Raw genomic sequence first — 22889 nt, forward strand, 5'->3', positions numbered from 1 at the left:
TGGGTGAGTTGTCAGTCTGCCCCGGTTCTTGGTGTTCTGAATTTCACGAGGTGGGGAAGGGCCGGGACGCGGGGCGGGGTGGGGAACGGGTGTGTGTGGAGAGGGCTGCCAGGTTCTGCCCCTTGAAGTCGGGGGCTGAGGGAGGCGGCACCCCAGTCCGGAGAAAGCGTTGCTCGGCTGAGAGCAGCTGCGGGTCCGGAGGAGAGTCCTCGGGAACGTGGGAGGCAAGGAGGAAGGGGGCGGGATGACGAGACCCCTGCTGCGGCCCGCCGGGCTCGGACCGTTCGTCCCGCCGTGGCTGCCGCTGCTCGCGGCGCCGGGGCGCGGAGTCCAGGCCCCGAGGGCCAGGCCCGCGCCGCGCTGCCCGCCGCTGGCCGCCCTGCTCGGCGGGGGACGGCCCCGGGGCTCGACCGCTGCGGGGGCTGCCGCGTCTGCGCCGCGGCCGAGGGCGAGGCCTGCGGCGGGGCGCTCGGCCGGCCGCGCGCCGCTCGCGCCCCGGCTCCTCGGCGGCGGGGGGCGGCCGTGTGCGGCGGCGACGGGCGCACCTACCCCAGCCTGTGCGCGCTCCGCGCCGAGAACCGCGCCGCGCGCCTCCGTGGCGCGCTCCCGGCCGTGCCGGTGCGGAAGGGGGACTGTGGAGCCCCAGGTGAGCGGAGGGCCGCGCGCTCTCCGCGCCCTCTTCAGGAGCGAGTTCCGTTCGCGCGGTTCTCCCTGCTGCATCGCCAGAGCGATTCAACGCCTCCTATCTCCCTATTTTCTTCCCTCCTTAGGTGTCCGGTTACCGGTTCCCATGTGGTTGCTCCCCAATTTCCTCCCCATAGCTGGTGGCCGCCGTCTTCCCTTTTAAGTTATTTTCAAATCGGGGTGAGAGGTCTGGTCTCATGCGACCGCAGTGAAGAGAGGAGGAGGAGGGAAAGAGGAGAGAGAGGGAGGAGAGAGGTGATGCCTGATGCGGTCAGGTAGCGAGGGTCGTCCCCCCACCCCCCACCTCCAAAGAATGGAGCATCTCTTTGCAGGGACCAGAAGCGCAGGCTGGCTCAGGAGCAAGTACAACTTCATCGCCGCCGTGGTGAGACGGTGGCCCCGTCCGTGGTCCACTTACAGCTGTTTCGCGGGTAAAGGAGGTCCGAGGAGGACGTCAGCTCCCCGGGCTAACTGTTCCCGAGGGCCTCCCTGCTCCAGGCGCCGCGCAACCACTCTCCCAGCACAATTTAGTTGTGAAAACCACGGTGAGGAAATCAAACGGCTCAAAGAGGTTGCATAGCCTGTTGGTCGTTTAGCCAAAGAGCAGAGTCATAAGGATTCTGACTTCCAAATCTGGGCTACTCCTCTCTCTCAGACAAGTTCAAGGTCAGAGGTAAGAGCCAGAAGGCACCTTGATGGTGATCTTGTCCGGCCCCTTCTTTTGCACGTAAGGAATCCCAAACCCAGAGAGCAAGAGAAACTTGTCCTATGTCACAAGGCCAGTTAGTAGTGGAACCTAAGCCGGGACCAGATTTCTCTGACTCCCTCCCTGCCTGGGTGCTGGATAATGTGGCACTAGGTCCACTTTTGCCCCCAGTATTACGATTAGGTTAGTCGTCTTTGAAGCAAAGGGGTGCTGCTTTTCCTGGAAAAGGAGAGTTGGAATCAGCTCTCAGTCCTGTTCGCAAGAGATGGCCAGGACATTGAACACAGAGTCTAATTACATGCGGAGAGAATGAAAACAGACAGGGAAAAGTAAACTGTCTGAGGAAACTGTGGTGGAAGAATGTTTGATAAATGCCAGGTTCCCATGCTTCCAGACTAAGGCGGATGCCCTGATTTGCCCGCCTTCTGCTTATGCTGTTGTCTTGCTGAGACAGTTCGCCTCTCAGCAGTGAGGACATTCCTGCATCCAGTGGCTCTGGGTTCATAGTGTCTGAGGATGGGCTTATTGTTACCAATGCCCACGTCCTCACGAACCAGCAGTGGATCCAGGTGGAGCTCCAGAGCGGGGTCCAGTATGAAGCCACTGTCAAGGACATTGACCATAAATTGGATCTTGCCCTGATTAAAACTGAGCCAAATGTGAGTCTGCGATTCGAGGATTTTCATCAACTTGCTGATATTTTCTTCCCCACCCCACCACATGTCTTTTCTCCCTGGCATGTACTTTTTTTTTTTTTTTTCTAGTTTGCTTTCTTTCTATTCTTCACTCCTTCTTTTGTTTATTTTCTTCCATGCCTGTCTGTATGTCTGTAACAATTTTTATTAACTACCCAGCTGTCTTTTTTTCCCTTCAGTTCCTTCTTCAACAGATGCTGCTTCTGGGAAACTTATTTCTCTGCTTGTCTCAGAACACCGGAAATGATTGTAATGGATTCAAAGCTGCTAAGGCGTGCTTTGAGTTCCTTGCTATACAAAGTGTGGTCTGCACCCAGCAGCATTGACATCATCTGAGAATTTTTTAGAAATACAGAAACTCAGACCCTACCCAGGTCTACTGATCACTGGGAGATTCATATGCACATTAAGGAGAAGCACTGCTTTGGGTGACCTCCTTTCTGTTCGTGGCTTATTAACTTTGTACACTTCTTAGCTGGAATGGTGCTAAGTAAATTGCTAATGTCAGTTTATGTTCATCAGTTACTTCACTGGCGGTTTACTTATTGTAATTTCTACAGGCAATAGTTTTAGATTTTTAGAGATGATCCCTATCATCTTAACAAGTAAGAGTTTAGTGGTAGTTGGACTGTAAGGAGGAAGACTCAGGCAGTTGTAGAAACTAGGTGGGTGGGTGATTCTTGCATTATAGATGCCGAAATGGTGGAGACTGTGTCATATATGGGTTGTATACAAACGCTGACTGATTCCATTCTTAATTTGTCCATCTGGTCCCTCCTCACCCACGTGCAGACTGGACTTCCTGTATTGCTGCTGGGAAAGTCATCTGACCTGCGAGCTGGCGAGTTTGTGGCGGCCTTGGGTAGCCTGTTTTCACTGCAGAACACAGTGACGGCAGGCATTGTCAGCACCACACAGCGAGAGGGCAAAGAGCTGGGGCTGAAGGATTCAGCCATGGACTATACCAGACGGATGCCACAATTAATGTAAGTCACAGGGGTAGGCTGTCCTCAGCCCATAAGATACTGGCAATGCGGTGGGAAGAACACTTCACGGTGCCTTCTTTTCCCTTTGGCCTTTCAGGGATGTCCAGAGATCAGGTCTATCCTCGTGAGAGGTACGGAATGCCACGCTGTTAGAGGTCAGCCTGTTTGGTGTGATAACTGGCCTCTACGATACTGGATGGTCTCCTAGGGTCTGTCGCAGAGGTCACTGCTGCCGTAGGAGGTGGTGGTCCTCTTGCTGTTGTTCTTTACCTGCACTGACTTCGGAGATGATCATGATGGGGCCCAACTTTGCCTGCCCTGGGGAAACAGGGGCTCACTAGGGCAGGCTGTTTTTGGTAAATCTCTTTGGGAACTATATATAGATGACTGGGAGAAAAGTACTGATGGCTTTTTCAAATTCTGTCTTCAGCACGGGAATTCTGGGGGGCCTCTGGTGAATTTGGTAAGTGACCACTTTCCTTGCTGCTTCACGCTTCTTCTTAACTTTCAAAAACTTGACAAATTTCATGATGCAGACTGGGATGCCGCTCTTGTGTAGAGATTTGTGGTACGATGCTTTTCTATTATTGCATCTTAAGTAAAGGGCTAGGAAAAATTTAAGATCTACGATGGATTTGTCATCTTGGCATGTGAGCTCCTCCAGCCGAGGGCGTCAGGGTTTCCTTAACACCTACTTACATCTCTTCAGTGTGCTTTCTGCTTTCATTGGGTACTTAACAAAAGTCCTGGGTACTAAACCCAAATTATGTCAAATGACAACTATACTATGTAGTGTATATCCTTGAAGACCCCCTGCTTCTGCATGTGAAGAACTAAGTCTCATCCCAAAATGCTAATTTAGTATTGACCTGCTTAGACACGACAAAAAAGCCACAACAACAATCCGTTGCTCTATCATGTATTTAATTCTTAAATTTTATTCAACATCCCTAATGGAAAGGCCAGGGTTTCTAGTTGCTCAGATACAACAAGAGAGCAGTGCTGTTTGACACACGGCCTGTGATCATGCTCTCTGAGTCCCTTGAGCTGATTGTTTCTGCTTTCTCTTCACATATTACATTTGCTTGTAGGAGGAGGAATTGTGTGTGAAATCACTGAGCGCTTTTTACTCCTAATATATTTTTTCTCACATCTTCATTGGAGTTTCAATGCTTTACAATGTTGTGTTAGTTTCTGCTGTATAACAAAGTGAATCAGCTGTATGTATACATATATCCCCATATCTCCTCCCTCTTGCGTCTCCCTCCCACCCTCCCTATCCCACCCCTCTAGGTGGTCACAGAGCACCGAGCTGATCTCCCTGTGCTATGCGGCTGCTTCCCACTAGCTATCCATTTTACATTTGGTAGTGTATATATGTCCATGCCACTCTCTCACTTCGTCCCAGCTTACCCTTCCCCCCCATGCCCTCAAGTCTGTTCTCTACATCTGTGTCTGTATTCCTGCCCTGCCACTAGGTTCATTAGTACTGCTTTTTTAAATTCCATTTTTTTTTGGATTCCATATATATGTGTTAGCATACAGTATTTGTTTTTCTTCTTTCTGACTTACTTCACTCTGTATGACAGATTCTAGGTCCAACCACCTCACTACAAATAACTCAGTTTCGTTTCTCCTTATGGCTGAGTAATTTTCCGTTGTATATATGTGCCACATCTTCTTTATCCAGTCATCTGTTGATGGGCATTTAGGTTGCTTCCATGTCCTGGCTATTGTAAATAGAGCTGCAATGAACATTGTGGTACATGTCTCTTTTTGAATTATTGTTTTCTCAGGGTATATGCCCAGTAGTGGGATTGCTGGGTCATATGGTAGTTCTATTTTTAGTTTTTTAAGGAACTTCCATACTGTTCCCCATAGTGGCTCTATCAATTTACATTCCCACCAACAGTGCAGGAGGGTTCCCTTTTCTCCACACCCTCTCCAGCATTTATTGTTTGTAGATTTTTTGATGATGGCCATTCTGACCGGTGTGAGGTGATACCTCATTGTAGTTTTGATTTGCATTTCTCTAATGATTAGTGATGTTGAGCCTCTTTTCATGCATTTGTTGGCCATCTGTATATCTTCTTTGGAGAAATGTCTATTTAGGTCATCTGCTCATTTTTGGACTGGGTTGTTTGTTTTTGTGATATTGAGCTGCATGAACTGCTTGTATATTTTGGAGATTAATCCTCTGTCAGTTGCTTCATTTGCAAATAGTTTCTCCCATTCTGAGGGTTGTCTTTTCGTCTTGTTTATGGTTTCCTTTGCTGGGCAAATTTCATTAGGTCCCATTTGTTTATTTTTGTTTTTATTTCCCTTACTCTAGGAGGTGGGTCAAAAAGGATCTTGCTGTGATTTATGTCATAGAGTGTCCTGCCTGTGTTTTCCTCTAACAGTTTTATAGTGTCTGGCCTTACATTTAGGTGTTTAATCCATTTTGAGTTTATTTTTGTGTATGGTGTTAGGGTGTGTTCTAATTTCATTCTTTTCCATGAGGCTGTCCATTTTTCCCAGCACCACTTATTGAAGGGGCTGTCTTTTCTCCATTGTATATTCTTGCTTCCTTTGTCAAAGATAAGGTGACCATATGTGCGTGGGTTTATCTCTGGGCTTTCTATCCTGTTCCACTGATCTATATTTCTGTTGTTGTGCCAGTACCATACTGTCTTGATTACTGTAGCTTTGTAGTAGAGTCTGAAGTCAGGGAGCCTGATTCCTCCAGCTCCGTTTTTGTTTCTCAAGATTGCTTTGGCTATTCAGGGTCTTTTGTGTTTCCATACAGATTGTAAAATTTCTTGTTCTAGTTCTGTGAAAAATGCCATTGGTAATTTGATAGGGATTGCATTGAACCTGTAGATTGCTTTGGGTAGTATAGTCATTTTCACAATATTGATTCTTCCAATCCAGGAGCATGGTATCTCTCCATCTGTTTATGTTATCTTTGATTTCTTTCATCAGTGTTTTATAGTTTTCTGAGTACCGGTCTTTTGCCTCCTTAGGTAGGTTTATTCCTAGGTATTTTATTCTTTTTGTTGTGATGGTAAATGGGATTGTTTCCTTAATTTGTCTTTCTGATCTTTCATTGTTAGTGTATAGGAATGCAAGAGATTTCTGTGCATTAATTTTGTATCCTGCAACCTTACCAAATTCATTGATTAGTTCTAGTAGTTTTTTGGTGGCATCTTTAGGATTTTCTATGTTTAGTGTCATGTCATTGGCAGACAGTGACAGTTTTACTTCTTCTTTCCCAATTTGTATTCCTTTTATTTCTTTTTCTTCTCTGATTGCTGTGGCTAGGACTCCCAACACTATGCTGAATAACAGTGGTGAGAGTGGACATCCTTGTCTTGTGTCTGATCTTAAAGGAAATGCTTTCAGTTTTTCACCATTGAGAATGATGTTTGCTGTGGGTTTGTCATATATGGCTTTTATTATGTTGAGGTAGGTTCCTCTATGCCCACTTTCTGGAAAGTTTTTATCATAAATGGGTGTTGAATTTTGTCAAAAGCTTTTTCTGCATCTATTGAGGTGATATATGGTTTTTATTCTTTAATTTGTTAATATGGTGTATCACATTGATTTGCATATATTGGAGAATCCTTGCATTCTGGGATAAATCCCACTTAATCATGGTGTATGATCCTTTTAATATGCTGTAGGATTCTGTTTGCTAGTATTTTGTTGAGGATTTTTGCATCTATGTTCATCAGTGATATTGGCCTGTAGTTTCCTTTTTTGTGACATCTTTGTCTGGTTTTGGTATCAGGGTGATGGTGGCCTCGTAGAATGAGTTGGGGAGTGTTCCTCCCTCTGTTATATTTTGGAAGAGTTTCAGAAGGATAGGTGTTATCTCTTCTCTAAATGTTTGATAGAATTTGCCTGTGAAGCCATCTGGTCCTGGGCTTTTGTTTGTTGGAAGATTTAAAATTGCAGTCTCATTTTCAGTGCTTGTTATTGATCTGTTTATATTTTCTATTTCTTTCTGGTTCAGTCTCAGAAGGTTGTACTTTTCTCAGAATTTGTCCATTTCTTCCAGGTTGTCCATTTTATTGGCATATAGCTGCTTGTAGTAATCTCTCATGATCCTTTGTATTTCTGCAGTGTCAGTTGTTACTTCTCCTTTTTCATTTCTAATTCTATTGATTTGAGTCTTCTCCCTTTTTTTCTTGATGAGTCTGGCTAATGGTTTATCAATTTTGTTTATCTTCTCAAAACACCAGCTTTTAGTTTTATTGATCTTTGTTATTGTTTCCTTCACTTCTTTTTTATTTATTTCTGATCTTATCTTTATATTTCTTTCCTTCTGCTGACTTTGTGGTTTTTTTGTTCTTCTTTCTCTCATTGCTTTAGGTGTAAGGTTAGGTTGTTTATTTGAGATGTTTCTTGTTTCCTGAGGTAGGACTGTATTACTATAAACTTCCCTCTTAGAACTGCTTTTGCTGCATCCCATAGGTTTTGGGTCATTGTGTGTTTTCGTTGTCATTTGTTTCTAGGTATTTTTTGATTTCCTCTTTGATTTCTTCAGTGATCTCTTGGTTATTTAGCAACACACTGTTTAGCCCTCATGTATTTGTGTTTTTTACTGTTTTTTTCCTGTAATTGATTTCTAATCTCATAGCATTGTGTTCAGAAAAGATGCTTGATATGATTTCAATTTTCTTAAGTTTTCCAAGGTTTGATTTGTGACCCAAAATGTGACTGGAGAACATTCCACGTGCACTTGAGAAGAAACTGTATTCTTCCTCTTTTGGGTGGAATGTCCTAAAAATATCAATTAAGTCTTTCTGTTCTATTGTGTCATTTAAAGCTTGTGTTTCCTTATTTATTTTCTGTCTGGATGATCTGTCTATTGGTGTAAGTGGGGTGTTAAAGTCCCCCACTATTATTGTGTTACTGTCGATTTCTCCTTTTATGGCTGTTAGCATTTGCCTTATGTATTGAGGTGCTCCTATGTTGGGTGCATAAGTATTTATAATTGTTATGTTTTCCTCTTGGATCGGTCTCTTGATCATTATATAGTGTCCTTCCTTATCTCTTATAACAGTCCTTATTTTAAAGCCTATTTATTCTAATATGAGTATTGCTACTCCAGCTTTCTTGTGATTTCCATTTGCATGGAATATCTTTTTCCATCCCCTCATTTTCAGTCTGTATGTGTCCCTAGGTCTGAAGTGGGTCTCTTGTAGACAGCATTTATAAGGGTCTTGTTTTTGTATCCATTCAGCCAGTCTGTGTTTTTTGGTTGGAGCATTTAATCCATTTACATTCAAAGTGATTATTGATATGTATGTTCCTATTACCATTTTCTTAATTGATTTGGGTTTGTTTTTGTGGGTCTTTTTCTTCTCATGTGTTTCCCCCTTAGAGAAGTTCCGTTAGCATTTGTTTTAAAGCTGGTTTGGTGGCGCTGAATTCTCTGAACTTTTGATTTTCTGTAAAGCTTTTGATTTCTCCATCAAATCTGAATGAGATCCTTGCTGGGTAGAGTAATCTTGGTTGTAGGTTTTCCCTTTCATCACTTTAAATATGTCCTGCCACTCCCTTCTGGCTTGCAGAGTTTCTGCTGAAAGATCAGCTCTTAACCTTATGGGTATTCCCTTGTATGTTATTTGTTGCTTTTCCCTTGCTGCTCTTAATATTTTTTCTTTGTATTTAATTTTTGATAGTTTGATTAATATGTGTCTTGGTGTGTTTCTCTTTGGGTTTATCCTGTATGGGACTCTCTGCGCTTCCTGGACTTGACTATTTCCTTTCCCATATTAGGGAAGTTTTTGACTATAATCTCCTCAAATATTTTCTCAGACCCATTCTTTTTCTCTTCTTCTTCTGGGACCCCTATAATTCGAATGTTGGTGCGTTTAATGTCCCTCAGGTCTCTGAGACTGTCCTCAATTCTTTTCATTCTTTTTTCTTTATTCTGCTCCCTGGCAGTTATTTCCACCATTTTATCTTCCAGCTCACTTATGTGTTCTTCTGCCTCAGTTATTCTGCTATTGATTCCTTCTAGAGTATTTTTAATTTCATTTATTGTGTTGCTTACCATTGTTTGTTTGCTCTTTAGTTCTTCTAGATCCTTGTGAAATGTTTCTTGTATTTTCTCCATTCTGTTTCTGAGATTTTGTATCATTTTTCCTATCATTACTCTGAATTCTTTTTCAGGTAGGTTACCTATTTTGTCTTCATTTATTTGGTCTTATAGGTTTTTACCTTGCTTCTTTGTCTGTAACATATTTTTTTGTTGTATTATTATTATTTTTTTTGATGGGTGGGGCTGTATTCCTGTCTTACTGGTTGTTTGGCCTGAGGTGTCCAGCACTGGGGTTTGCAGGCAGTTGGATAGAGCCGGGTCTTAGAGCTGAGATGAGGACCTCCAGGAGGCCTCACTCCGATTAATATTCCCTGGGGTCTGAGGTTCTCTGTTAGTCCAGCGGTTTGGACTCAGAGCTCCCACCACCAGGAGCTCGGGCCCGACCCCCAGCCTGGGAACCAAGATCCCACAAGCCGTGTGGCACAGGAGGAAAAAAAAAGAAAAAAGGAGCAATACAATAACAAAGAATAAAAAACAAAATAAAATTAGAAAGACAAAAAATATATTAGGAAAAATAAAACTATAATTGAAACAACTGCAACAAGGTAAAATAAAACCACGACAGAAAAAAGAAAAAAAAAAGGGAACAAGTGAAAAGGAGAACAATAACAAAGTATAAAGAATAAAATTAGAAAACTAAAATATTTATTAGAAAAAATAAAAATATAAATGAATCAAGGTAAAACAGAACCCCATCTAAAAGAGGAAAAAAGAAAAAAGAAAAAAAAAAGCCTTGGCTATGGGGGGCGGAGTTTAGGCGAGGGTGGAACTCCGGCAGGGGCGGGGTTTAGGGTGGGTGGGAACTAGGCGGGTGGGAGGTGATGTTTGGGCATGGGGCGGGGCCTAGGCAGGCGACGTTCAAGCGTGGGGCGGGGCTTCTGTTTAGGGCCTGCAGGGAAGGGGAGAGGCAGCACGTGGAAAGGAGGGCCTCTGGAGTGTGGGGTTCAGGAGTTTGGTGGTAGGGCCCTGGGTGAGGGTGTGTGGGTGGGGTTTGGGCCCAGCGCATTGGAGGGGGGTCTCAGAGGGGGTCTCCGAGCGTAGAGGTGGGGCCCTGGGTGGGGGTGTAGGGGCGGGGCTTGGGCTCTGCGTGGCAGGAGGGAGGCTCCTAGGGCAGAGGATTAGGCCGGGGAGCCCAACAGGTTCCCCGTGCCTAAGAGGACAGGGAAAGTGCTGGCCCCGTTCCCTTCCGTTCCTCCGCGCCCCTCCCCCACCGTCTCCCCCAGGGTCTCCCCCATTGCGGCTGGACCCCTAACCGTGGGTTTGTCCCGCTGGGTGTAGGAACTCCTCCCCTCCCCCAGCGGCCCCTCAGGGGCGCCAGTCCTGTCCCGCCTCCACTTCTCCTCCCCCTTCACTCCCCCAAGGCCCACATCTTACCTGGTCGATGGGGGTTCCTCCCGTCCCCTTAGGTGTCCATGGTCCCCCTCCGGTGCCCTAGTTGTGAGGAGACGCGAATTCCGCATCCTCCTAGTCTGCCATCTTGACTCCGCCCCTCTTTACTCCTAACGTTGCATGTGATTTTTGTGCCTGCTCTTTGTCCAGTAAACAATGAGTTTACTAGAGCAGGGATGAAATGCAGAATTTCAAGCCACACTCCAGACCTATTGAATTATAATCTGTATTTTAATGTGATCGGAAGTCTCTTTTCTATCCTTCCCATTACCTAACAAAGGCTAAGGGATGATGAAATGCACAAAAAGGAAAGTATTTCCCACTTCATAAGTTTAGTTTAGTAGAGCTTTGTTCCTAAGGTCAATTTGCTGAATCTTCTGAATAGTTTCATTGAAGTGTGGCTGAAAGTCAACAGCTTTTTGCCTTTTCCGTGTTTACTTTTAGTCTCATTTAAGGAATGGAAAGACATATACTCCTTGCCCTCATATCTGTGTCAAAATACAAACTGTGGTTCACTTTGAAAAGCAATGTAATTTGGCCAAGAAAAAAAAGAGCTCAACATTAAAACCCAGAATTCCTCAGCAGGAATTTGCACGCCTTGGTCCACTAAGATGCCACCTGTTGCTCGACCCTAAGTGACCCTAAGCTTTTCTCCTTCCTTTGCTTGTCAGTCTGCAGAACTGCGCTGCTGAATTGATGTCTCCTCCCTTGTCAGGATGGTGATGTGATTGACATAAACACACTGAAGGTGACCACAGGAATCTCCTTTGGAATTCCCTTGGATCGCATTCGATAGAAAGGTAAGGGGAATTAGGACTTTTTCTTCCCCTCCCGTGCTTTTCAGGAGCCCTCAAAGGGCTCCACTGTGGTGAGGACAATCCCTTTTTTTGGCCATGCTGTGTGGCTTGTGGGATCCTAGTTCTGCTACCAGGGATTGAATCCGCACCCCCTGCAGTGGAAGCGTGGAGCCCTAACCACTGGACCGCCAGGGAAGTCCCTGAGACAGTCCTTTGAGTTCTGTAGAAAACAGAGTCACCGGTACTTAGCTCTGATCACAGTGATCCAGGCAGCAGTACCAGGGGACTAGGTGCAAAACCCAGCCTGAGCTGTACCCAGAGATTGTTGGATGGAACTATTGTGGAAAGGAAAGCCCTGGGCTGGACGTGGGGAGGTGGGCCTGTGTGAGCGACAAAGGTTCTCTGAGGCATGTTTGTCTTGGCTGGCAGCCTGAAAGGGCAGCTAACATTGGAAGGATATTCTGTGACTCGGTCTGCCAAAAGGAAAGGAGGCTTTGTTAGTAACAGGTCATAATTCTCCTTTCCAGGAAAGGCTGTTTCACAGAAGAAATAGCTGGGTCTGCGCATGCTGTCCCTCACTATGAAGTAAGCGCGGGTGTGACCATGTCTGGGTTGTTTTTCAGAAGCACAAGCTATAGGTAGAGAGCCTGAACGGGGAAGGTAAAGCATTTGGACAGCGGCTGGCTCCTCTCGTGACCGCAGGCCCTACTTGTCACAGGGTAGGTGACTGCATCTGCTGGCACCAGCACGCACTGTACTTTTCAGTGGTTTCTTTCACTGTGTCCAATGGTTCTAGGCTTCGGCACAGAGAATCAGACCACCCACCCCTGGGGAAGAATGACGGTGACCAGCTAGAGGGCATCCTCGTCCCATGTGTGTGAGCCTTGAGCAGAGCAGAGAGAGTCCCCACCGACAGCTGGAGGGCTGTCCAGGGCTCAGGAGACTAATTCACTGTGCTTCCTAACCTCATGGGAAAACTCTTCTGACTTTTCTTAGCCTGCTTCAGGAAATGAAAAGGCAAGATCCAGATTTCCCTGATGTGACCTCTGGAGTGTTTGTATATGAGATGATTCAAGGAACAGCTGCTGAAAGGTAAGAGCAGCTCGGGCCTCTGACCATCCTCCTCTGTTCTCACTAGATGTGCCCCGTGGTAAATGTGTGTAGGATCTAGACTTGCCCTGATACGGTGGGCCCTGCCTGCCATGAGGCTATTGAACACCTACCTGAGGGGTGGCTGGTGTGACTGAGGAACTGCATTTTAAATTTTATTTAACTTTAATTGATTTAAATATAAAAACCCAGAAGCAATGTACAATATTTTCCCCTGAAACACACGTTTTTTGTTTTGGGGAGACTGCGTTTCACTTTAATAACTGCATTGTGTAAGAGATTATCATCGTATAGCAGCATATTGGGTGTGTGCTGTTTCTAGAGGATTTCAAAGACTTAGAACAGAGCATAAAATATGTATTAATAATTATTAAACTATGACATGTTAAATGATATTTTAGATATAGAGTTAAGTAAGATATTATTAAAATATATTTTTATATTATATATTAGTTTCATCTGTTTAAAAATTTTAAAAAGTTTAAAAATTAAAAATTTTTTGAATGTGGCTACCAGAACATTTTAAATTATATATGTGGCTTGCCTTACATTTCTATTGGATAGTGCTGAGTGTACTAGTAAGGGCCCCCCCCCCGCTTTTCTTTTTTTGAAAGGGATGGTTCTCTGCAGCCCAAGAATTCATGATATGAGTTCACGACATAAGTTTAATTTTGCTAGAAATTCCCAAATCTACTCTTTTGCTACCTTACTTGTTAAGAATCAGAAGAATCCAGGGGGTTAGGAGTTTAAGAACCTATTTTAGGTACTTTAAAACACTTTTTTTCTTTGAATTCCGGATGACAGTATCAGAGGCCAGCACTAAACAAACAAACAAACAAGTACATACAGTAAATAAAGCAAAGGCTAGAGACGTTTTGAGACATTTATAGTAACTACTGAGAGACAGGCTGACTTGGCCTACAAATATTCTCCCGGTCTCTCGCTTACACTTCTTCCATATCCCTCCCTCACTGTTTTTGTTTTTCAAGAGCTCAACAATCTGCTTAGATTATGGCAACTCTTTTCAGAGGGGAAGAATCTATAGGGTACTAACTGTTCAGAAGAGCTAAGTGTTAGGCCTCCTGTTACTAAATTTGACGCATCACAGGCTTTTCTAGACGTTCTTGGTCCCTGCCCTCCCCCCCACTTATTTTTAACTTCTGGTTCAAGGCCAAAGCTATCTCTTTCAGCTCTTCAAGTCCTTGCTCCTCAAAATGTGGTCTGTAGACCAGCAGCAATAGCATCAGCTGGAGCTTTTTAGAAATGCAGTGACAGGGGCACCACTGAAAAAGAATTTGAAAAAGAACTGGTATGTGTGTAGGTGTAACTGAATCACTTTGCTGTATGCCTGAAACTAACAAACACAACATACTCCAATATAAAATAAAAAGTTCAAAAAAAATCAGAATCTGCTTTTTAAACAAGATCTTCAGGGGATTCAGATGCACATTAAAATGTGGGAATTACTGCTTGCTTGAAGTCCCTGATAAACCGCAAATCATTCTGGCGTCACCCACTTATATCTAAGAATAATGACAATAATTCCAGTAATAACAGCTGGCATTTATCAACCACTTACTATGTCAGGCATCATTTAAAGCATCTTACGTACTTGTTCGAGCCCCCAGTAATTCTGGGATATAGGTGTTATTTTACGGAGGCAGCAGCAGCTGTGGTGCAGAGAGGTTAATTACCTTGAGAGTTACACGGTAAGTCAGATGGCAGGGATATGCACCGTAGTTTAGCCCCTGTATTATCCTGCTCTTGCGGCTACTTTTCTTGTTTCTGAGAGGCAGAGTGATTGGCAAGAAGATGGGTTTTCAAGTCTGAGAGATCCAGGATGAAATCCTACTTTAGCCTCTTACAAGCTGTGGGACACGGAAAAGGTCTTTTATCCTGCCTGAGCCCCACTTCCTCATATTTGGTGCATAGTTTGCATTCAGTAATACTTTGCAGGTTTCTTTCTCACAGAACTTTCATGAATTAAGTTCTTTCTTTATGTACTGTCCCAGGCATTCCCCTGAGCTGTCCTGGTTCTTGAGGCTTTCCCTGCTTTTAGTTCTACACTCCAACTTCACATCCTCTTCCTTTAAATTTTCTTTCTTTTAAAAAATAAACTCTACATACCTTGGTAATCTTCCCACATTATCATTCTTCCCTGGGCTTCCCAGCTTCCAGTTTCTCTCTCTTTTTTTTTTTTTGGCTGCACCTCACGGCTTGTGAGATCTTAGTTCCCTGACCAGGGATCGAACCCGGGCCCCTGGTAGTGGGAGCACTGAGTCCTAACCACTGGACCACCAGGGAATTCCCCCCATTTCTCATAAATGGTGTCTCCTGCAGTCATTTAATTTGACTTCCAGGCTATTTTTGACTTTAAGACAGATCATCAGCATGGCTATATATTTATTCTAGTGTTTTGTATTTGGAGCTGGTTTTTGTTTCTAGAATATATATTCTACATGAAACAAATATGTTGGAGGCTAAATATAATCACAGCTTTGAGGAAAAGGAGCCTAGAACCAGAGCCTTAAATATTTAGACCTTGGTGACTGTTTTTTGACTTACTGGAAGCTGCTTCTACAGTGCAGCTCAGCATACCCTCCAGGTCCATAAACTGTGGGTGAAGATGGGGCAAGTAAGTGGGCTGTCAACATCAAACTGATTAGAGTGTAACTGTCTGGAAAAATATATATTGCTTGGGCTTTTCACGTTTGTTGGTAAGGCCGAGTGTATGCTTCAGGTTAAGTGAGGTCAGGGATTAATAGAAATGAAAAGCTCAACTCCCTATTGCAAACCAAATCTCATATATGGGAGGAGCAAACTTCTTACACATGATTCTGGTAGAATATTAGTTTTGGAAAGGCAAATAGGGTTGTTGCCCTCCAGTGATTTTGCAGAATATATTAGAGCAGGCCTCACATTCAGAAGGATGGAGGCTATTTCTGGTTTCCTGGTTTGTATGTTTAATGCCAGCAAAATGGTAGTGCCTTAAGAGACAGACATTAAATTCTAGATGGGGATAAGTAAAGCTCTTACAGTTTCATGGTCCTTTCTTCTCCCCTCCCAGCTCTGGGTTGAGAGACCATGATGTAATAGTCAGCATAAACGGACAACCTGTCACACGACAACCGACGTGACTGAAGCTGTTAAGGCCAATGATTCCCTTTGATTCCCTTTCTATCCTGGTTCGTCGGAGAAGTCAACTGTTGATCCTGACAGTCACACCTGAAACAATCAATTAAGTGTCTTGCTTTAAAAAGAAATGATCTAACAAAACCAAAGCTTTACTACCTGGTTTGTATTGAAGATGTGCCAAAGATGGCAAGGGGTTTTAGGATCTCTTTTTCATAAAGGAAAATGAATGCTTTAAAACACACATACACACACTCCGGAACCATTAGGTTGGGGGTGTTGTAACTGTTGCTAAGAAGCATTCCTAAGGCAAGTGGAAGAAGGACGTGGTGCCAGGAAGTCTGGGGAGCTGATAAAATTTTATTTAAAGACAGGAAACAACTGAAAACAGGCAGAGTTTCTAGTTTAACCTTGACAAGAAGGATACTTCAGTATTTAAAAACTTCTCTATAGTCACAAACTGGATATAACACAAACATACACAAACAAATAGATCTGTCTACCAAATATTAAGAAACAAACTGAATCCAGAGTGTAAAGGAAATCACACTTTTCAAAATATTCCTTTATTCAAATAGTTGTTCAGGTTGTATCACATTTGGCCAGGGTTTGTGAATACAGAGGATGGGCATCACCTAGAAGCCACATTGAAACTGACAAATGCGAATCGTCACAGAGGAATGTAAAGATTCTCAGGCTGTCACCTAGCAGTGGAAACAACTTCGATCCCCATCACCTTTTCTGTGAGAAGGGCTTCTTCTATAAAATACAAAATTTAATAACTTACAGACTTTTACCTCTTTACCCAAGCTCTTCCTCCTGGAAACACTAATGATTAATGATTTTGAGTCTGAAAGCTGCCACAGTTTATTTTTTATTTTTAAAGGAAAATAGCTTTTGATGGGGTTTGTGAATATCCTTAAGGAGATTTTTTTTTTTTGGTGAGATGAAGCAGGATTTGTGGTTTTAAAGTAGTATCTTATTTGGGGTAAGATTTCAATTTTAGTTTGTTTTCCAGATTTTTCTTAGAAGTTTTTTTTTTTCCTTTTCTTTTTAAAAGGGGCATCCTTGAACCCTCTTAAGTTCTATGCAAAATTTTATGTTTCTGTGCATTTTTCTGGGGAGAAGGTCCAGTTTCTTCATGACCCACAATTTAAAATATACTGCCTTAGAGTGTAGAGATTATAAATAAGAATCTGTCAATTATTACTGTTATAAAGAAGATTAAGGTCAACGTGGTACATAACTTTCAGGAAAAATAGAATAATCTGTTTTAACTTTTACATAATTGCCACCATTTAATACTGTAAGAACAGTGGTCATATTAATCAGAGATAATAAAGCTGAAACTCTTAGGAAAACTTCATAATGATAGAGAATATTCAGAGTTATTTTAACTGGGATTTTTGGTCTTTATGTCAATTATTATGAGACTTAACTTTGAGCAGTTCTACCTTGTTTCTAGAATTTATAAGTTGCCCAAATAGCAGGCTCTTAGTTTGATTTACCTTACAAACCCCATTTTTACTTTATATTTTTGCCTTATATCCTTTTCAACTCAGATTGCAAGGGATGGGAACTAAGTTTTAAAAACCACCTATAATTCAGAACATTTTCTTTTATTCCCAGTGATTTGGGAACTCGAAACCTTGGCTGTCTCTTTCCCTATGACTGATTGCTATAGCCCACACTGACAGATATTGGTACCATGCTTATTTTGACAGAATGTGTTCAGTTTCTCTTTGCCCCCCAGATCACATCCTAGCTCTACCCAGCACTCAGTAGTAATATCCTTTAAGGAAGAGTCTGCTTTTCTTTCCAGGGGCCTGAGGCCCCTCATATTATCTTACCTAATCATGAAGAACAGATTTACAGTTACTTGTATGAAATCTTTTTTTTTTTTTTTTTTTACTAGTCTACAACATGGGCTCTCTAAACTGGTAAATACTACTTTTTTGATAGGAAAAGTCTGCCAAGAGGATAGCTGAACTCAGCCATGTTCAGCTATCCAAAACATAACTGGAATGAGGAAATCACTGTACTGGATATATTCCCTCTCAGGCATAATAATGATGAAACAATAGGGTTTATTATCAGGCTCAGTTCAAATGCTTAGCTTTAAGCACAACAAATATAATTTTGAGTTTCACTCTACCTACTGAAAACACCCAAACGAGCATTCCAGGTTGGCAACATTTATTCTGCAATTTAAATTCAGAAAGTCAGAATTTCAGCGTGTATTAAAATCCATCGCCATTTCTACTTCTGAAGATTTTCATTGGTTCAGCTTCCGATCTCCACCGCATGAGGGCTCAGGGTCACAAAAGGCACAAGGCTAAAGATATTCACTTTGCTTATCCTGTTGGGTCCACTTGCTCCAAAGGATTGATTATACAGCAGCGCACAGAAATAAAGAGTATGGAAACCCTTCTGCAGCTTATAAGTTCATCACTATCCTTTATATTTTTTGTATATGAGGAAAGGTGCAAACTTGATACCCACAATACTGTTTGCTTGTCATTTCTAGTCTGTAAGGTAAAGTTTGGGTTGAAAATCCACAGTCCAAAGAAACCTTCCTAACCAAAGCCATTCCCTCCAAAGAGGAAGGCAATGGTCAGGTCTGATAATAAGGAAGAGTTCTGAGCCTGTAGAGATGAATTCAGGAGACTTACCTCTCTGGGCCACGGTAGCGGTTCTTTTTAGTAAACAGTGCACCAATTGCTGCCGTCACTTGGCATCAGCCCTCCGGTAATAAGCAAAATAAGGTCAACAAACCACCAAATCCCAAGTCCTCCAAGTGTCAAGAGCTTCCCCACTGCTGTGCCAGTGTGTCCCAGACAGAAACGATCTACTCCAAAACATCCCAGGAAGAAGGAGTAGAGCAAAGTGGTTATGAAGTAGTGTCCGGTATACCTACACAAAGGGAATTAAGAGGAAGATGTTTACCACGTGAAAATGAAAACACTTAACGATTAGTGAATTTCACATAAGTGAAAAGATGGTGGGGCAGTCCCTCTGTGACCTGTTAACTGCCCCCCCCACCCCCAAAAAGGAAAATCTCTAGTTTGTCTAGAGTCTCAAAAGAGTACTTGCTGAGGTATGGAGGACCTATAGGAACCAATACAGAGCTGGACTGCACAAGAAACTATCAAGCACATTTGCACGACAGGTATCCTGGTAGGCGTGGAGTCTGGGCCCCCATCCCTCCTACACAGGCTCCTTTCCCGAGGGAGGCTGCAGTTCTGAATGTAGTTCTCTAAAGAGGTGTTACCTTCCCTTAAATGAATACTGATCTCCATATTCCTTTTCTGCTGTTTTGTGGCACCTAAAAACGGGACTTCTTTGTAAGGTCTTCTGTCTTATGTACTGTGATGACAGTCAATTGCAGATGCTCTAACAGCATCACTTAACACAGTCACAGACTCTCCATTAGCAAATGGTATAGTAAATTCTGTGCCTTCAAGCGGAGTTTACAGAAATAACCCTAATTCTTTAAGGTAATACCTGATTTTCAGGGAGAATGGCCCATACTTTTTGTAATAAAATCTTTATTCCTGAAACTCTAAGGCTGTTTTCAAAGGATTTATGCCTATCCTAGGACTTCTGGAGCTACATCATCTGGTCCAACTCCTTCATTTTTCAGATGAGAGGATAGAGACTCTGGGTGGCCAAAGGTCCTTAGCTGGTTGGTGAAAGAGACATTTAGAATGTACAGCCTCCAGTCTCCTGTCCAGTGTCCCCTCTGTTATAACTACATTGCTGGTGTCCATAGGGGATGCACAGTAGTGATCATGTTGCCCCTTTAACACTTACGGTAAAAGAAAAAGTCACATCAAGAAATCACAAAACAGCTCCACCTCCATCCAAGTAACAACGACTCCATTCAGAGTCACACTTACTTTATACAAGGTTTATTCTCTCGTAGGAAGGTCCTAGGACTGGCGCATTCGATTCCGTCCAGGGCGTGGCATTGTACGGAGGTGTGTTCCACATCACTGTAGGCCTGACCACCGAACTGGGCAAGAACGACCAAAACAAAACAACCAACCAAACTCACCAGAGCAAGTAACACAAAATATATCTTTATATTAGTAAAAGCTGACTCAGGACAATAATTATTCTAACAAAGGTGAGGTAAAGCTATGCTAAAGAGCAAGGAATGCAGTGACATGCTTCAAGTGATTTTACATTAGTCCATCCTAAATGTACATTGTTTTAAATAAACTCCTCTTTCTTTTCTTTCCTTATGACTGCCTTCTTTAATAATATAATAAAAAAGTTTATAATCAGTTTCATTAAATGCCATTTAGAATAGACACAATGCTTTATCCTGTATTTACGGGAAAAAAAGAGCACATTACTGAACATTTGGGGAAGGGTATTTAAAAAGTCAATGTGTAGGGCTTCCCTGGTGGCACAGTGGTTGAGAAGCTGCCTGCCAATGCAGGGGACACGGGTTTGAGCCCTGGTCTGGGAAGATCCCACATGCCGCGGAGCAACTAGGCCCGTGAGCCACAACTACTGAGCCTGTGCGTCTGGAGCCTGTGCTCCGCAACAAGAGTGGCCGCGACAGTGAGAGGCCCGCGCACCGTGATGAAGAGTGGCCCCCACTTGCCAAAACTAGAGAAAGCCCTCGCACAGAAACGAAGACCCAACACAGCCATAAATAAATAAATAAATAAATAAATAAAAAGTCAATGTGTAGTTGAGGTCTGTTTTATACATATTATAAATGAACATCATTAAGAAAGAACTCAGAATAGCAACTGACTCAGGACTTCACCTTGGTCATGAAACTGTGATTTTCAGATGTCTGTAATACATCTATAGTATAAGTTTTAATTCCAGCAAAAAATTTCAGAACAGGACCTCTGACCCTTTGTGTAACTGAATGCTTGCACAGAAAGCACAGCTGTCCATTCTCCACTGGCACCTTATTAAGTGCTTCACTACTGCTTTTGCTGGAACATTCCTCAAAGGGAAAGGGTGGGTCCTCCCCCAGGACACGGGTGCCTGAATGTTGACAGTCCTCCAGGACTTCTGGGGGAAGTGACAGTCCGAGCACCTTGACAGGATCAACACAGTGTTTAATGAAAATGGGTAAAAGTAAGTGATCTCTATACAATACTCACTCAAACTTTTATCAATAATTACCCATAGAACAAAATCTCATTGTATTGAAAATATTTCTTTACACATGACTGCAGTAAGAGTGGCCTTTTTGGCCTTATTACTTTCAGGTTTATTCCTCTGTGTCTGATTTAGCACAAAGAATATTTTCCATAATTCTCTTATAGCTGACTCTGTCTTGACTTGCATTATGTAGCATGATATAACATAATGGTGAGTCCACAGTGGGGAGGAAGTATGTGAACTTCACTGGTTTTGGGGAGACTGACTAGGAAGCATGCATCCAGCTTTAGGGATATTATTAATGGAACTGAATGGCTTCTTTCCATTCCAAGAGGCCACTGTTATCAAAGGCTTCTCCTGAATGCTATAACCTCCTACAAAGACATATACTGATAGACCCTACCTATTTCCTAAGGACACAGTGGAAACTGCTTGTGTGGCGAAAAGAAAGGTCACTGGCAAGAGGATCTTTGCCCCAAATGCATGTGTAACAAAGATACTGCTCAATCCATCATCAGTTTTAGAAACTGCCTAAACCTTTCTTTTGCTCTTTCGGGAAAGTACATACCTTGAAGGACTGTCAGGGGTGATATTTGAGTTCCAAATCTGTCAATCTTAATGGCCAAAGGAACCAAAGACAGGTTGGTCTTTGCACCTGGGTAGTTTTGGCACAGAGACTGCTTCTTCCTGAGGAAACTAAATGTCTTGTTCAGCCACTGACCCTAGCCATGCTGTAAATTTCCAGTAACAGTCATTCCAATGAATTTTACAAAAAGGTAACTTCATGCCCCTTATACTTTTCTGTAACAGCATTTAGCCAGTACTATTTCTCTATGGAAGAGCTTGCTCACAACACAAAACAAAAACCCACCTTGAGACAACCATAACCGAGTTCCTGGGATGCCGTTGCATTTCCAACATGATCCACTGGGTCTTCACATTCTATAAATTCATCGGGTCTGTAAATCACCAGTAAAAGCATCATTGTCATCATCATTAAGGTTTTGCAAATGGCTGTTTACATGTATATAATCAAAACAGGCAAGAGAAATTTAAGTTTTCTGGGGGTTAATTTCATTCTGACTCTTCCCAAAGACAAGAAGTGCTGTCAGTTAGGCTGAAGCACAGCCGGTCAAACAGCCATCCAAATGACCCTTTGGTTGTGCCAGGGGCGTGTTTCTGGTCCTATTTCTACACGGATTCTACCTCTGCCATGGCTTCATCTCTTCCTAGGCAAAGAGCCACAAGGTATGAGGGCAAAATTGAAGCCGAACGATTCCCAGCCCTCTTTGCATTTCCCAAACGCCTTTTCTCATTTGAATTAAAAGAGATGTTAAAAATTTTGACTTGGCTTTGCAACAGTAAGGATATTCTTTTTTTTTTTTTTTGTAAGGAAGTGCCTTGTAGGTACAAATAATTTACTCCAATTGTGCCCCACTCAGTAGCAGCACCTACGATGGTTTCTCCTTAGGTTAAAGGGAGCAGGACAGAGAAGGCACAACCCGTACACTTCTTCCGGAGGCTATATGATGTCACTCCTCCCTAGGTCTCCTCTTTGCGGATCCCAAAGGATCTGTCACCGACACACAGGGTTTTCCCCCGCATGAGTGAGACGAGTGAGAAACCTGTCACGATATTTACTTCCTGCGTGTTGACTATCAGGTCCTCAGGTGGAGGGGTCTGGGGGAAAAAAGCAGCCTGCCTCCCTCCCTCCCTCTCCCCTGCATAACACCCATATGTCCCAGGCCCCATCTCCATCTCCACCCGCCTCGACGACTGCGTAGCTTACAGGTAAGAGCAAAGGATGACTGGAGAGTGGGGGTCGCCATATTCCCAGCTCGCGGAGCCGGTGGAGCCCTCCGGGTGGGCGGCGCCAGCGGATGTGGGCTCGGGCTCGGCGGTAGTGTTGTGCGAGTGGCTCCGAGAGACACAATGCAGCAGCAGGAGATTCCCCATCAGCAAAGCCGCCTGGCCGCAGAGAAGTAGGTAACTCACCGGGCAACCACCCAGCACCATCTTCCCGGGCCCAGTGGCGGAGACCCAGGCTCAACCTCAAACCCCGGCCGGCACCGCCGACCCAAACCCTGCCTGGTCAGGCCTCTCCGCGTAGCCCACTCCTCGCCGCCAAACAGCCAATGGGAGAGCAGCTCGACGCTCCGCCCG

General features: G+C 43.5%; 2 protein-coding genes across 5 annotated transcripts; one reads left to right on the forward strand and one right to left on the reverse strand.

The window, feature by feature from the left end:
- The first annotated feature begins 62 nt into the window (after positions 1-62).
- HTRA4 (HtrA serine peptidase 4) lies at positions 63-15742 on the forward strand. The gene is given in 16 exon segments (XM_082444201.1): positions 63-374; positions 377-646; positions 1017-1067; positions 1070-1115; positions 1845-2049; positions 2878-3046; positions 3049-3071; positions 3502-3534; positions 11270-11347; positions 11351-11354; positions 11879-11901; positions 11905-11936; positions 12348-12443; positions 15529-15578; positions 15581-15618; positions 15620-15742. Coding segments are annotated over 16 exon segments (1332 nt in total). The 5' UTR covers positions 63-244; the 3' UTR covers positions 15704-15742.
- Positions 15529-22852, reverse strand: TM2D2 (TM2 domain containing 2). Of its 4 annotated transcripts, none has more exons than XM_082444195.1 (5): positions 22516-22852; positions 21598-21685; positions 19493-19608; positions 18266-18506; positions 15529-15686 (listed from the first exon to the last, which is right to left on the reverse strand). In XM_082444195.1, exons 1-4 carry the CDS (start codon positions 22740-22742, stop codon positions 18293-18295), a joined length of 645 nt encoding a protein of 214 aa, XP_082300321.1. In that variant the 5' UTR covers positions 22743-22852; the 3' UTR covers positions 15529-15686; positions 18266-18292. The 4 variants fall into 4 exon arrangements, with proteins under 4 accessions (XP_082300321.1, XP_082300320.1, XP_082300319.1 ...); XM_082444194.1 differs by lacking the exon at positions 15529-15686 and adding an exon at positions 16138-16352; XM_082444193.1 differs by lacking the exon at positions 15529-15686 and adding an exon at positions 17773-18121.
- Between the last annotated feature and the right edge of the window lie 37 nt (positions 22853-22889).

The sequence above is a fragment of the Balaenoptera physalus genome (genome assembly GCF_965194825.1).
Source record: "Balaenoptera physalus genome assembly, chromosome: 21".
Taxonomy (NCBI): Eukaryota; Metazoa; Chordata; class Mammalia; order Artiodactyla; family Balaenopteridae; genus Balaenoptera; species Balaenoptera physalus.